This window comes from Cydia pomonella, chromosome 4 (assembly GCF_033807575.1).
Source record: "Cydia pomonella isolate Wapato2018A chromosome 4, ilCydPomo1, whole genome shotgun sequence".
NCBI classification, from domain to species: domain Eukaryota; kingdom Metazoa; phylum Arthropoda; class Insecta; order Lepidoptera; family Tortricidae; genus Cydia; species Cydia pomonella.
The window spans coordinates 25,554,531-25,571,449 of record NC_084706.1 but is presented as its reverse complement, the minus strand read 5'-3'; the positions used below and the strand labels follow the sequence as shown (position 1 = coordinate 25,571,449).

The following is a 16,919-nucleotide window of genomic DNA, read 5'->3' as shown; positions in this document are numbered from 1 at the left end:
TCCTGGGTAGACAGGAACTCTCTCCAATCTAACCCCTAACAGAGGTTTTTCTATTGGAAACATAATTTCTGTAAACATAGCAAATACACAAAAGTGGAGATTCCATGTATCTACCTCAAAAGTCAAAGTGGATACAAATCAAAAGTGTTAAATATTGAATAAAAGACAATTTAATAAGGTATTAAGAAGCTCATCAAACTTAAAGAAAAAACTATGTTTATGAGAAACACCTCAGAAATTCTCTCAGAAGACGCTGTTCAAAAACTGTTAGGAGAGATGTACCTAACATAAAAGGCGAAAACTTCAATTCTTGCTTTTATTTTAAATACCATTTTATAGAATAGTATCTACATAATACTATAAAAAATTTAGTGCCAATATTTTTTTTCCGAACCGTTCCTTAATGTACTATTACCAAAGAGAATTTGAAATAGAAGTGGATTGTCAAGGAAAACTTTGTAGCCACAGTAAATTGACTGTCATTTTTCGACACATGATTAAAACTTTTAGAACGCCATTTGACTTTGATCCTTATTCTTTCACTGATATTTATTATAACCTTTAAGTTGTGCCTGGTAAGATGGCGCCATCGCTCGTAACGATGCCGCCATACCTTTGGCCTTTGATCTATTAGATGGCGCCACTTTTTGATATTTAACATATTTAACACATATCAGTGAAAGAATAAGGATCAAAGTCAAATGGCGTTCTAAAAGTTTTAATCATGTGTCGAAAGATGGCATTGACATGGGTTTGACATTACAATATTTCAAATTGTCTTTGCTATTACTAACCGGTGGTAAGGGACACGGCATGCCGATCATTTGAAACGCCTTGCCAAGGTAAGGGTCCTTGTTAATAGACTCGCAGATCTTTTCAAACTTCATTTCCACGAAGCTGCGTTTGTACTCGTTGTGCAGAAACTCGAAGAAAATTAAATGCAACTGCAAAGAAAATAATACAAGGGCGTATCCAGCCAGTGAACTAGGGGTAGTTGATATCGCCGGAGACCTAGAGGGGCATACATTGTATGTAAAATGTAGCTCTGCAGCAGCAGGTGGGGGAGGGGGGGGAGCTGCCTCCCCCCTCCCCCCACTTGATATTTCGATGTCAATTTAAAAGTGGAAAAATTACCGTCTTGGGTGAGACTTGAACTCACGGCCTCTGGATTTTAAATTTATTCTAAGCTTAATAGCATCGTTCGCAGACATTTTTGCTTGTTAAAAAAAATCTGTTTTGTATACACCGTGTTTTTTTCGTTAATTTCAAGGGTACATTCCTGAGCTTAAATTAAGTAACTTTCTCAAAGACCAGTATTCTAATTAACTCCATTTCGGAGGTAATCAATCATTTATTTTTATCTGATAAGGCCCCTACGAGCGTGTACACTTGTCTTAGGGCCTGTTTTCATATTGATTAGTATTTAGTACGAGTTTACATTTGCTACTAAACGTTAACACTAACTCGGACGATCGATGTTCGAAATGACATTGATATGTCAGTTTTCAATTGTTTGGTTGAATTAAATGTAATATTACAACAACGCTATATGCAACATTTAATTACTTAAAAAAAAGTAAATAAAAAAACCTTTTTTTTTTTTAATAAACAAAGTATGTCATTTTAGTTTCCTTACACGTAACATATCAATTCAATAAAAACACGGTGTATACTTTAAATTTCCTCGTTTAATGCATTATTTGACGTTGCGTATTTTATTTAATAATATGGGGATTTTTATTTATTTATATATGTATTATGCAAAATATTATTATTTCAAGACAAATTATATTGATTATTTAATAATAATTATTTAATATAAAGATAATTTCCCCCAATTATATACCTCAGCAAGAATTGTTTTCTCAAATGTTTGTATTGTTTAACACAAGTTTTTTTAGGTACTCGACTAATTTCGAGAAACAGTGACAGTGAGTGGCACCCAAATTTCACATATTTTGCAGCTCCTAATTGATTTCTGTGGGGCTATCTAAAATGACGTGTGTATGCTAACAAGCTGATGAAATTAAAAAGTTAAAATCGGCCATGCGACATAAAGGTACTAAGATAACGCCGAAAATGTGCGGAAATATGCTGAAAACTCTAGATCTTGAATGACATCCGCTGCGCTGTGCCCTACCACACAAAGCGAGATGACACTCAGCAAAGAGAATTTGAAATAGAGTTGTATTGTCAAAGAAAACTTTGTAGCCACGTAAATTTACTGACATAATTCGACACATGATTAAAACTTTTAGAACGCCATTTGACTTTGATCCTTATTCTTTCACTGATGTGTGTTAAATTTGTTAAATATCAAAAAGTGGCGCCAGTTTACCGGGCACAACCTAAAGGTTATGGCGCCATCGCTCGAAACGATGCTGCCGTACTTTTCACCTTTGATCTATTAGACGGTGCCACTTTTTGATATTTAACAAATTTAACACATATCAGTAAAATAATAAGGATCAAATTAAAATGACGTTCTAAAAGTTTTAATCATGATGGTAGTAAATTTACTGTAACTACAAAGTTTACTTTGACAATCCATCTTTATTTCAAATTCTATACCCGGGTCCATATCGCAGTTTAGCGTAGTAATGTTTTGTTTTAATTCAGACTTGTAAAGTTGGAAAGTTGCTTATTGTGTCGTTACTCACTGAACACACACACACACACACACACACACACACACACACACACACACACACAACTCTCTGAAGGAAAACTCCAAAATCAAACCCGGGACGGAGTCCCCGTTAGGCGTGAGTAGGGTCCAACCTGAAATCTGCGGTAGACTCCTGCAGCCAACCTGGCTCCACACGTATTGGCTTGCCTTTCCTGTGGGTCCGGCCAGTGAGGTCGAGAGGGTGGCGCAGGTGCTGGGCATCCCTGCGTTTTCCTTAACTCCGTCCCAGGCGGTGTAATGTCTCTAGACATTGCACCATAGATCGTCTGAAATAGACGCTAAGGCCAGTAGTACTCACTGAAACGTTGTTGCCAAACTCCATCTTGGAGGTTCCCTCTATGTTGACGTAATACCCGCTTTTCCTTCCGTATCTCCTCACTTTGAGGGTTCCGTTCGGGTATATGTATTTCTCATTGAGGTACGTCACCGTTGCTCGCTCTGGGATCACTTGTAGACTCTAAATAAATAAAAATAAAAATAAATAAAAATGTTATTTATTCAGGTATCAACCCATTAAATTACAATAACGCAACAATACAATAAAAAAAAATATACAATTAAAATTAAGGCTAATTATATAGGTACAGCGGGGAAACCTTGCTCATACAGTAGCAGGTTGTATACACTATTTTAACAATACTGTTCGTCGATTCGCTCACTCTCCCGACAAACGACCAGTGCCTTTTACGCATTATAGCGTAAAAGTCATCTACTCTGTTCTCGGCGAACATACCAGACGCACTACACCGCCACGGTAGCCGTAACATTGCACGAAACGCGTTGTTGTACTGTACTCGAAGTCTATTGAACGATCGTTTCGTGAAATGGTACCACAGCTGGCTAGTGTAGAACGCCTGACAGTACGCCTTGAACAAAGTTATTTTGGCTTGGTCGGAACAGTGAGCAAACCGACGTGCCAGCATGTTGCTTCTCATCGCTATGGCCCGCCGCTGTCTTTCGAGATCGTCATCGTCCTTTAATCTCTCTGTCAAAACATGTTAATGTAAATAATACAAATCGTCTTAAAATACAGTACGTGAAGTACGTAAACCTACGGTAAACACCATATACATTGATCTGACATGTAAGTAGAAGCTAATAAAAATCACTTTTTTGGTATACTACGTCGGTGGCAAACAAGCATACGGCCCGCCTGATGGTAAGCAGTCTCCGTGGCCTATGGACGCCTGCAAATCCAGAGGGGTTACCTGCGAGTTGCCGACCCTAACACTCCGCATCCTCGTTGAGCTCTGGCAACCTTACTCACCGGCAGGAACACAACACTATGAGTGGGGTCTAGCGTTATTTGGCTGCGGTTTTCTGAAAGGTAGAAGTACTTCCCCAGTTGGGCTCTGCTCTAGATCCGGAATGATATCCGCTGTGCTGTGCCCTACCACACAAAGCGAGATGACATTCGCAATTCCCATACCTCTCCTTTGGGCCTAGTTTAAGGACATACCCAGGTCCATCACTTTTTTTTTTACAATGCCCCAAGGTTCTTCCAGTTCCCATTTAATTTGGTTCAAAACTATTGTTTCTCTGAACATACATGAGGACCAAATAGATAGCGCTAAAGGTCCTCTATCATTGGTCTATGTACCGTGTATTTGTTTTTTTTTTTTCGGTTTTTTTTTGTATGATTAGGTTGTATGACCTACTATGAGGTAAGACCGTCTACAAGCCTACAAACTCTTGGACTTGTACACATAGTCCACTTACGGAAAGTCGGTACAGCAGGAGTGAAGTTCTTCATTTCTGACTGTTAGAGTGCAAAGTATGTATACAAATACGAGAGCTCTTGCCATATAACGGTCTTCCCACCCACACCCAAAAATGTTATATGCCGATCTTATCCACACTGACCCATATAAGGCCCATATTAGGAAATAATTCCATACTTAATAGTTTGCCTGAAACTATAAGCCGTGAAAAATATAAATCTATGTTAAAAAAACATTTTCATACAATGTAGTAATTAATTACCCACTATAAGTTATTTTAGTTACATAACTAGAGACTGACTACCCCACAGTCAAACTCATTGTTGAGTTTTGTGGGGCTACGACTATTTTTAAGAATACAAATTAATAATACAAATACAATGTTATAGGACATTATTTCAAAAATTGACTAAAGTCGCACAGTAACCTCAATAAGGCTTGTTGTGGGTTAAGTACCCACGATATTTTATTTTGATTTGCGTTAATTTCAAGGGTGCATTCCTTAGCTTAAATTAAGTAACTTTCTCAAAGACACCGGTATTCTAATTATCCATTTCGGAGATAATCAATATTTTATTTTTATCTAATAAAGCTCTTACGAGTGTGTACACTTACCTTAAGGCCCGTTCACATATTGATTAGTATTTAGTACGGGTTAATACATTTGCTACTAAACGTAAGTACTATCTCGGACGATCGATGTTCGAAATGACATTGACATGTCACAGTTTTCAATTGTTTGATTGAGATAAATGTAATGCCCGTGCCCGTGCAACAACAACGCTATATGCAACATTTAATTACTTTTTATAACAAAAAAAATGTTTAAAAAAATATTTTTTTTTTTTTGTAAAATTAACTATGTCATGTCCTTAAACGTACTTACCAATACCCCGAAGTTAACGGAATTCAATAAAAACACGGTGTATAATATATAAATATTTATAAATACTTAAATAGGTAAATATTAATAATTCTAAGAATTTTCAGTGCTTCCTATGTACTCATATTATTAATATAAATTAATAGTATAAATTTAGACTAATAAGCTTTTAAAAGTTTAAAGTATAATTTAAACTCACTAAAATATTCCAGCATAATGTGAAAAAAACTGCAGTTAGTACCAACCATTTTAACTCATACATGTTTACATGCACATTGAATACTAAAATGTTTTTACGAACGGATGTCAGTGTTTTTTGTCTGTTGTCCATTTTAAATATTTAAATTGCCGTACTCCTGCGCAATGATTGTACGATATGTATCAAGCTATTATTAAAAGACAAGCAATTACCGGATTGCATTCAAAAATGGTTCTACGGTAGCTAAAGTACTTTTATTTATTACTATTATTATAATTACGACATTAACTCTGCCCGGCTGTTTTTACCTCACGCTTAAACCGCTGAACCGATTTAGTTGAAATGTGGTATAGATTCAGTCCTGGGGAAGGAAATAGGATAGTTCGTGCCAACCACAATGACGCGCACATTTGGCAAATCTAACCCTTAATAACATGGCAATACGAATCAAGGCACGACTGACACGATCTATAGTTGCTAATACTGTTCTAAATGTTATTGTTATTTAACACGTTTTGCGATTTGTCTTCTCCGTTAAGTTTGTTAAGCAAGTAAGGTTTTTAAGGAACATTGACGCAGAGAAAGTTAGGGATACAAGCTAGTTGCTAATTAGTCCATTGAACGAGTCCCTCCAAGGGGGGTCTAGAGTGCGTGAGTTAGTAACGTAAGATGTTTCTTCGGAAACATGTCAAGAGTCCCTAGGTAATAAACATACTAAAACCCCGGGACACTAGGAGGAGCCCCGGAGTGGGGGGAGGGGGGGAAAGGGTCAATTTTTTCATTTTTCGCTTAAATCACAAAAACGGTAGATGTTAGAGAAAAACTTTCAAGGAAAAGTTGAAAGGCCATAAAATTATCTACAAGTTGTACCTAAATCATTTTTTTCTATTCCCAGCCGTTTTCGAGCTACATCCCATGAAAGGTGAAAAATTCGAAAACTGAGGCAAAGTGGCGCCATGGGTCTGTAGCGGCTCCATGGTGCCTCGCCCCCGTTTCTCTAGTTCACACGGATGAGCATGGGGTTTTAGCATAAGCTTAACGAGGGCGGACCCCTTCCCATGCTACGTGTGAACCTTCATCGAAAAAATCCGAACAACGGATAATGTTGGGACATTGATGTCATATGAGAGGCACTAGAGGAAAAAAAAAAGTTCAAGTATCGTAACTACCCTAATAAAATTCAATTCCTCCTAAACGCCTCCATGGTGGAATCTGTTTTTTTTATCAATGATAGACCTAATTATGAGCAATCTATCGGTACCGGTCACAAGTTGCACTTTTGAGCTTTTTGGAAGAAAAAAAATAAAAAGGTCAAGTTGCGTAACTACCCTAATATAATATTTTGACAATCGATTCCTCCTAAAGGCTTCCATGGAGGAATGTGTTTTTTTTACCAATGATAGACCTAATTAAGAGCAATCTATCAGTACCGGTCACAAGTTGCACTTTTGAGCTTTTTGGAAGAAAAAAAATAAAAAGTTCAAGTATCGTAACTACCCTAATAAAATTCAATTCCCCGTAAACGCCTCCGTGGTGGAATCTGGTATTTTTATCAATGATAGATCTAATTATGAGCAATCTATCTGTACCGGTCACAAGTTGCACTTTTGAGTTTTTTGGAAGAAAAAAATAAAAAGATCAAGTTCAGTAACTCAAACTACCCTAATATAATATTTTGACAATCGATTCCTCCTAAAGGCTTCCATGGAGGAATGTGTTTATTTTACCAATTATAGACCTAATTAAGAGCAATCTATCAGTACCGGTCACAAGTTGCACATTTGAGTTTTTTGGAAGAAAGAAATATTTTTTGATCGATTGATGTGATAAACATGGGTATGTAGTATGGGGAAATTGTTTGAGCCAAAATCATTTTTTACTGCGTGTAACTCAGAAACGGCTGGGAATAGAAAAAAATGATTTAGGTACAACTTGTAGATAATTTTATGGCCTTTCAACTTTTCCTTGAAAGTTTTTCTCTAACATCTACCGTTTTTGAGATTTAAGCGAAAAATGAAAAAATGGACCCTTTCCCCCCCTCCCCCCACTCCGGGGCTCCTCCTAGTGTCCCGGGGTTTTAGTATGTTTATTACCTAGGGACTCTTGACATGTTTCCGAAGAAACATCTTACGTTACTAACTCACGCACTCTAGAACTTTTTATTCAATGGACTAAATACTGTTCTAAATGTTATTGTTATATACTTAACACGTTTTGCGATTTGTCTTCTTCGTTAAGTTTGTTAAGCAAGTAAGGTTTTTAAGGAACAGTGACGCAGAGAAAGTTAGTGACATAAGCTAGTTGCTAATACTGTTCTAAATGTTATTGTTATTTAACACGTTTTGCGATTTGTCTTCTCCGTTAAGTTTGTTAAGCAAGTAAGGTTTTTAAGGAACATTGACGCAGAGAAAGTTAGGGATACAAGCTAGTTGCTAATACTGTTCTAAATGTTATTGTTATATACTTAACACGTTTTGCGATTTGTCTTCTTCGTTAAGTTTGTTAAGCAAGTAAGGTTTTTAAGGAACAGTGACGCAGAGAAAGTTAGTGACATAAGCTAGTTGCTAATACTGTTCTAAATGTTATTGTTATTTAACACGTTTTGCGATTTGTCTTCTCTGTTAAGTTTGTTAAGCAAGTAAGGTTTTTAAGGAACATTGACGCAGAGAAAGTTAGGGATACAAGCTAGTTGCTAATACTGTTCTAAATGTTATTGTTATATAACACGTTTTGCGATTTGTCTTCTTCGTTAAGTTTGTTAAGCAAGTAAGGTTTTAAGGAACATTTACGCAAATAAAGTTAGGGACACAAGCTAGTTGTTAATACTGTTCTAAACGGTATTGTTGTTCTACAGGTTAACGAGATCGCCTTCAAACTTCCTGGTTTGCTGATCATCGACACCCCCGGCCACGAGTCCTTCAGTAATCTGCGGAACAGAGGATCTTCGCTCTGCGATATCGCCATTCTTGTAAGTATTTAATTATATGATCCATTCATACCTGTATATTTTCTTTTATATTGTCCAGTCAAAAGGTGCCCCACATTTGGGTTTGTCTGAATATTTAATTTTTTAGGGTTCCATACCTAAAGGGTCAAACGGGACCCTATTATACTGAGACTCCGCTGTCCGTCCGTCCGTCCGTCTGTCACCAGGCTGTATCTCATGAACCGTGATAGTTAGCCAGTTGAAATTTCTACAGATTATGTATTTCTGTTGCCGCTATAACAACAAATACTAAAAACAGAATAAAATAAATATTTCTTTACAATCTCGAGGTTCTCATCCAATCACCGACGTTAAGCAACGTCGGGCGGGGTCAGTACTTGGATGGATGACCGTTTTTATAGATAATGGTACGGAACCCTTCCTGTGCGAGTCCGACTTGCACTTGGCCGTTTTTTTTTTTAGTTTATTAACTATATACATCAGTACAGGTCCCATATACATCATCATCGTACCACAATGTTGTGCCGTAAGGCGTACAATTTTTCATTTATGGACTGTGACTGCATGCTGTGCACAGTTACCATTGATAATCAGCTAAAAAAAATCACTTACACTATAATATGCTTTGTCAACAATAAAATTAAATAATTTACTTTTAAAACTAACCATGTCGTCTGTATTTCTTAACTCATTCGGAATTGAAACATGTAAACATGAGTTTTATTTTGAATTTCGAAATTAAAATAATCGTTTTATCATCTGTACGTATGCCACGTGACCGAAAACGCCGACCACTATTTTGTCTAGTGAGTGACGTCACCAAAAACCAGTCTCGAACAACGGCGATAAGTTTGCACTGCGCGTTTTACGTTTCTTTGTTACTGCACTGCAATTATGACGTCACAAGAATCGCGGCTGCATATTTGACGCGAACTTTTATTTTCTAAATATTAAACAAATTTTCTTTGCATCTATCGTCTATCGAAGCTATCCGAACATTGATCTATATTAAAAATATTGTGGTTGGGCGTCGTCACCAAAATCTGGACGGATATTTGTTAAAATGTTAAAATTTTGACAAAAGGATAGATCTTGACAAAAGTCCGACAAGGATATTAGTCAAACTGTAAGAAGTAACTAAATAAGCTAGTATCCTTATTAGGAATAAAGAGTATCCTTATTAGGAATAAAGAGTATCCTTATTAGGAATAAAGAGTATCCTTATTAGGAATAAAGAGTATCCTTATTAGGAATAACGAGTTGGCGTAGGTGTTTTATAATTGGCCAGCCACCTTCTTTTAAGCCAACTGTGGTATTTTTTTTATAAAAATATGAGTAGAGACCAAAGAAAGTATTTTAAAGGGTCAATCATTGCGTAAGTTTCACTTTATCGTCTCCAGTTAGTGTTTTTCACTATAACAATTATTATTTTTCCAGGTGGTAGACATAATGCACGGCCTAGAGCCCCAAACAATAGAGTCCATAAACCTACTGAAACAGAAGAAGACTCCCTTCATAGTAGCCCTCAACAAAATAGATCGTCTATACGATTGGCAAAGTGCTCAACGCAAAGACGTTCGAGATATATTGAAAATGCAGGCTACCAACACACAGATCGAGTTTGAGAAGCGAAGCAAGGATGTTATGCTGCAGTTTTCTGAACAGGTAATTTTTAAATAGCAGGTATCCTGACGTGTGAGATATTTGGAAGATGCAGGCTACCTACACACAGATCGAATATGAAAGGCGAAACAAGGATGTTATGGTGCAGTTTTCCGAACAGGTATTTTTTAATATCAGGTATCCTGAATGATATTGATCGTCTGTACAACTGGTTAAGTGCTTAAAGTGAATATTAAAAATGCAGGCGACTAACACACGGATCGAGTTTGAGTGGTGAAGCAAGGATGTCATGCAGCAGTTTTCTGAACAGGTAATTTTTACAATATATTAGGTATCCTGACGTGCGAGATATAAGGGGATAAAGTATAGGCTGCCAACACACAGATCGAGATTGTGAAGCGAAGTTAGGATTTTATGCTGCAGTTTTCTGAACAGATAATTTTTACAAGATATCAGGTACCCTGACTTACGAGATATGCGGAAAATATAGGCTGCCAACACACAGATCGAGATTGAGAAGCGAAGCTAGGATTTTATGCTGCAGTTTTCTGAACAGGTATGTATTTTTTACAAAATATCAGGTATCCTGACTTGAGTTACATAATGAACATGCAAGTCCCATACAAGCAGATAGAGTTTTGAAAGCACAACTGTGGCTATTCTCCTGTACAGATCGTATTTCTCATCCGATTTTTATAATAAAAAATAAAAAATATTTATTTTCAGATTCCTCAGATCCATAGATTGTTAGATCATTAGTATACATCAAACTACATTATTAAACTACCTTATATTAACAGGTTCAGGTTCGTATGACTAAGTTTGATAATTTTATATCTATTTCAGGGTCTAAACGCAGCGCTGTTCTACGAAAACCCCGATCCCCGTTCATATGTTTCCTTGGTACCAACTTCGGCAGTTACCGGAGAAGGCATGGGAAATCTCTTGGCGATGATCGTGCAAGCATGCGAAGGTCCCTTGCATAAGAGATTAGTGTTTTCACAGCAACTATTAGCTACAGTGCTGGAGGTAAGGCATTTTTCATCACACTTGCTCGTAAAAGGTGTTATTACACGTAGGCGATGCGGTCCGTAAATCCTAAATTTTGAGATTTTGACTAGGGCTGTAAAATTAGGAAGGAGTTTTTTCCCTTTTCTTCCTCATAAGGTGATGAAAACATTGCGTGTGCCACGGGTAGTACAGGAATTACCAACTCCTGTTAATTAAGCCCTCGCCTTCGGCATCGGGCTTCAATTCACTCTCATTCGTAATACCTTTTTTACCGTTATAAACTATGTACTAGATTCTATTTTACTTTAAAAGCCCAAAGTAAGTTATAACCTATGTTTTACCGGTTATGAAATCTACGATTCACCAACACGCATTGGTAAAAGCCACTATTTTTGTATCACCAAAGATTTAGATTGAATAAGATGTGTGAAGTCGAGAACAAATTCATCTACAACTGACGTCATCATGTTCATAATCATCAACGTCATATTTTCTGCAACAATTTAGTTACACAAAAGATGGCCTCGCACAGCGCCATGTAGTATATCTATTAAAACTCATTAGCACAATTTTTATCTAAATCGATAGTCGAATCTTTGTCTATTTATAACTATGTTAACTAAAATATTTTCTTTTTCCAGGTGAAAGCAATCCCGGGTCTCGGAACGACGATCGACACAATCCTGATCAACGGAACCCTTAGAGAAGGAGATACTATGGTCCTCGCGGGTACAGATGGACCTATTGTGACGCAGATCCGATCGCTACTCATGCCGCAACCTATGAAGGAATTACGAGTCAAGGTAATAATGATAGTTATAGTATATATAGATAAGGTCTCGGTAGATTGGCAATATCCTGATCAACGGAACCCTTAGAGAAGGAGATACTATGGTTCTCGCGGGTACAGATGGACCTATTGTGACGCAGATCCGATCGCTACTCATGCCGCAACCTATGAAGGAATTACGAGTCAAGGTAATAATGATAGTTATAGTATATATAGATAAGGTCTCGGTAGATTGGCAATATCCTGATCAACGGAACCCTTAGAGAAGGAGATACTATGGTTCTCGCGGGTACAGATGGACCTATTGTGACGCAGATCCGATCGCTACTCATGCCGCAACCTATGAAGGAATTACGAGTCAAGGTAATAATGATAGTTATAGTATATATAGATAAGGTCTCGGTAGATTGGCAATATCCTGATCAACGGAACCCTTAGAGAAGGAGATACTATGGTTCTCGCGGGTACAGATGGACCTATTGTGACGCAGATCCGATCTCTACTCATGCCGCAACCTATGAAGGAATTACGAGTCAAGGTAATAATGATAGTTATAGTATATATAGATAAGGTCTCGGTAGATTGGCAATATCCTGATCAACGGAACCCTTAGAGAAGGAGATACTATGGTTCTCGCGGGTACAGATGGACCTATTGTGACGCAGATCCGATCTCTACTCATGCCGCAACCTATGAAGGAATTACGAGTCAAGGTAATAATGATAGTTATAGTATATATAGATAAGGTCTCGGTAGATTGGCAATATCCTGATCAACGGAACCCTTAGAGAAGGAGATACTATGGTTCTCGCGGGTACAGATGGACCTATTGTGACGCAGATCCGATCTCTACTCATGCCGCAACCTATGAAGGAATTACGAGTCAAGGTAATAATGATAGTTATAGTATATATAGATAAGGTCTCGGTAGATTGGCAATATCCTGATCAACGGAACCCTTAGAGAAGGAGATACTATGGTTCTCGCGGGTACAGATGGACCTATTGTGACGCAGATCCGATCTCTACTCATGCCGCAACCTATGAAGGAATTACGAGTCAAGGTAATAATGATAGTCATAGTATATATAGATAAGGTCTCGGTAGATTGGCAATATCCTGATCAACGGAACCCTTAGAGAAGGAGATACTATGGTCCTCGCGGGTACAGATGGACCTATTGTGACGCAGATCCGATCTCTACTCATGCCGCAACCTATGAAGGAATTACGAGTCAAGGTAATAATGATAGTCATAGTATATATAGATAAGGTCTCGGTAGATTGACACTATCCTGATCAACGGAACCCTTCAAGAAGGGGATACTATGGTTCTCGCGTGCGCGCGTGTGTGTGTGTGTGTGTGTGTGTGTGTGTGTGTGTGTGTGTGTGTGTGTGTGTGTGTGTGTGTGTGTGTGTGCGTGTGTGTGTGTGTTGGGGGGGGGGGTATCCCGCACCTAATTACTTTTTAACCAATGTGTCTTTGTCTATCTACCTCTGTCTTGCTTATTCTCAGTCTTTAAAAAAGATATATATGGTCCCCTAATTAAAATTACAGATCGGTTTTGGGGCCATAGAACTGTTATTTTAGGAATTTACGGTACATTTTTATCTTAATACTTCCTACATTTATACTTGAATGTATGTAAACATTTTACTGCACATAAGATACATTAAGATACAATAAAGAAAATATTTGCAATGTGCAAAGGCGAACTTACCCCTATAAGTTATCTCTTCCAGTCAACCATGTATTACCTGATGTCATTTCTCAAAATGATAGAACATTTTCATTCTGATGACCAGTTTGGCCTAGTGGGTAGTGACCCTGCCTACGAAGCCGATGGTCCCGGGTTCAAATCCTGGTAAGGGCATTTATTCGTGTGATGAGCATGGATATTTGTTCCTGAGTCATGGGTGTTTTCTATGTATTTAAGTATTTATATAAATATTTATATATTATATATATCGTTGTCTAAGTACCCTCAACACAAACCTTAATCCTTCAGCCCCTGATTACCTTCGTTCCAAATTCAAATTTGTTACTCCGCGCCCCGGCATCGATCTCCGAACCTCCCGTAGCCTTCAACTTATTGTCCCTCGACATCGTACAGGTTTCATGTCGAATTCCTTCAACATTCAGGCAATCCGGCTGTGGAATGATCTTCCTCTCTCTATGAGACAAGCCCAGAACAAATTCTCCTTCAAGCGCATGTTGCGCAAGCATCTGTTTGACAAGGTTCAAAGGTCGTCCTCATGATGTTTCACAATGGGTATATATTTATATATGTATGTATTTATATTTATGTATCATATTATTTATGTACGTATAATTTTATATAGGTAATATTGTGATTTTTTTTTGTCATTTTACTCTGTATTCTGACCCTGCACCAATTAGGATCTTTCGATTTGGCTCATGGTTGACTGGTAGAGAATGCCTTCTGGCATTAAGTCCGCCATTTGTACTCTTCATGTATTGTGCAATAAAGTTTAAATGATAAAAAAAAGCCTTATTGAGCTTACTGTGGGACTTAGTCAATTTGTGTAATAATGTCGTATAATATTTATTTATTTAGAACGCGTACATGGAGTACAAGGAGGTGGTGGGCGCGCAGGGAGTGAAGATCGCCGCCAAGGAGCTGGAGAAGGCCATCGCGGGCTTGAATCTGCTCGTGGCGCAGAAACCTGACGAGGTCGACGTCTTGAAGTAAGCCCTTGTTTATTGCAAAGTGTTGCTCGTAGCGTTGTGTTTCTACCGGTGAGTAAGGTTGCCAGAGCTCAACGAGGGTGCGGAGTGTTAGGGTCGACAACGCGCATGCAACTCTGGAGTTGCCGGCGTCCATAGGCTACGGAGACTGCTTACCATCAGGCGGGCCGTATGCTTGTTTGTCACCGACGAAAGTAGGCAGTAAATTTACGTCACTACAAAGTTTTCTTTGACAATACACCTCTATTTCAAATTGTCTTTGCTGTGAGTGTCATCTCGCTTTGTGTGGTAGGGCGCAGCGCAGCCGATGTCATTCAAGATCTAGAGTTTTCAGCATATTTTCGCACATTTTCTTAGTATATTTGTGTCGGATGGTCGATTTTAACTGTTTAAATTTCATCAGCTTGTTAGCATATACACGTCAGAAATCAATCAGAGATGCTCAAAATGACCTACTTACGCCCTTTTTAGGGTTCCGTACCCAAAGGGTATAAACCCTATTACTAAGAACCCACTGTCTGTCTGTCTGTCACCAGGTTGTATCTCATGAACCGTAATAGCTGGACAGTTGAAATTTTCACAGATGATGTATTTTTGTTGCCGCTATAACGACAAATACTAATAACAGAATAAAATAAATACTTAAGTTAAGCTCAAACAACAAACGTGTTTTTTTTTGCAGTTTTTTGCTTAAGGTACGGAACCCTTCGTGCGCGAGTCCGACTCACACTTAGCCGGTTTTTATTTAAAAAAAAACTAAAAATTTGTTCAGTTAGTTTTGAACAGTTTGGCTTAGAAACTTGATTTGGTGTTGGTTGCATTTATTTTTGTTTTTTAATTTATATTGTTTCCTTACAGGGAAGAGGTGGCTCGCGAACTGAAATCGGCGCTATCTTCAATAAAGCTGTCTGAGCGCGGTGTGTACGTACAAGCGTCCACACTAGGCTCGCTAGAGGCGCTCCTAGAGTTCCTGCGAACCAGCAAGATTCCCGTAAGTTATATATATTTTTTAAATGAAGTCCCACAGTAAGCCAAGAAGGCTTGTGTTGTGGGTACTTAGACTACGATGTATATAATATAAAAATACTTAAATACATAGAAAACATCCATGACTCAGGAATAAATATCTGTGCACGCAAATAAATACCCTTACCGGGATTCGAACCTAGGACCATCGGCTTCATAGGCACGGTCACTACTCACTAGGTCAGATGCGTGGTTCATTATATTTACTTAATGAACACGCTACGTACAGACTAACATACATTAAAGTTAATTAATCTCTCGAGCCCCAAAGAACCGATATCTGGTCTATAATATCTCCTTTGCGTACCACCGATCAGATATCGGGTCCACATTTTTGCACCGACCCGATATCGACGAATCGAACTCAGTGTGCCATGCCCCTTAGTTGTGGAGCTCTCCATGTATTTAAGTATTTATATTACCTACCTCTTATAAAATATCCTCGTTATGTACCCATAACACAAACATCTTATTGAACTAATTGTGAGGGTAAATAACTCACTGGCTGTAAATATATAAGACTTACAAACCTGTTTTTTTTTTCAGTACTCAGCCATCAGAATAGGACCGGTAGTAAAGCGTGACGTCATGAAAGCATCCGCCATGTTGGAACACGACTCGCAGTGGGCCACCATTCTGGCGTTCGATGTTAAGGTAAGTCAACAATGTCACCAGCACATCAGAATAGGACCGGTAGTAAAGTGTGACGTCATGAAAGCATCCGCCATGTTGGAATACGATTAGCAATGGTTCACCAGTCTGGCGATGTTAAGGTATGTCACCAGTCAATGTCATCAATACATCAGAATAGGACCGGTAGTAAAGCGTGACGTCATGAAAGCATCCGCCATGTTGGAACACGACTCGCAGTGGGCCACCATTCTGGCGTTCGATGTTAAGGTAAGTCAACAATGTCACCAGCACATCAGAATAGGACCGGTAGTAAAGTGTGACGTCATGAAAGCATCCGCCATGTTGGAATACGATTAGCAATGGTTCACCAGTCTGGCGATGTTAAGGTATGTCACCAGTCAATGTCATCAATACATCAGAATAGGACTGGTAGTAAAGCGTGACGTCATGAAAGCATCCGCCATGATGGAACACGACTCGCAGTGGGCCACCATTCTGGCGTTCGATGTTAAGGTATGTCACCAATGTCATCAATACATCAGAATAGGACCGGTAGTAAAGCGTGACGTCATGAAGGCATCCGCCATGTTGGAACACGACTCGCAGTGGGCCACCATTCTGGCGTTCGATGTTAAGGTATGTCACCAATGTCATCAATACATCAGAATAGGACCGGTAGTAAAGCGTGA

The 16,919-nt window shown here is 38.4% G+C and overlaps 1 protein-coding gene across 1 annotated transcript in view; it reads left to right on the top strand.

The window, feature by feature from the left end:
• The window catches only part of LOC133517353 (eukaryotic translation initiation factor 5B), a 64,239-nt gene that overhangs the window by 10,244 nt on the left and 37,076 nt on the right, over window positions 1-16,919 (top strand). Inside the window, exons 8-14 of the mRNA XM_061850649.1 lie at window positions 8,347-8,460; window positions 9,877-10,104; window positions 10,909-11,091; window positions 11,715-11,876; window positions 14,441-14,571; window positions 15,430-15,562; window positions 16,144-16,251. Coding sequence (XP_061706633.1) covers window positions 8,347-8,460; window positions 9,877-10,104; window positions 10,909-11,091; window positions 11,715-11,876; window positions 14,441-14,571; window positions 15,430-15,562; window positions 16,144-16,251 — 1,059 coding nt within the window. The remainder of the gene's footprint in view (window positions 1-8,346; window positions 8,461-9,876; window positions 10,105-10,908; window positions 11,092-11,714; window positions 11,877-14,440; window positions 14,572-15,429; window positions 15,563-16,143; window positions 16,252-16,919) is intronic.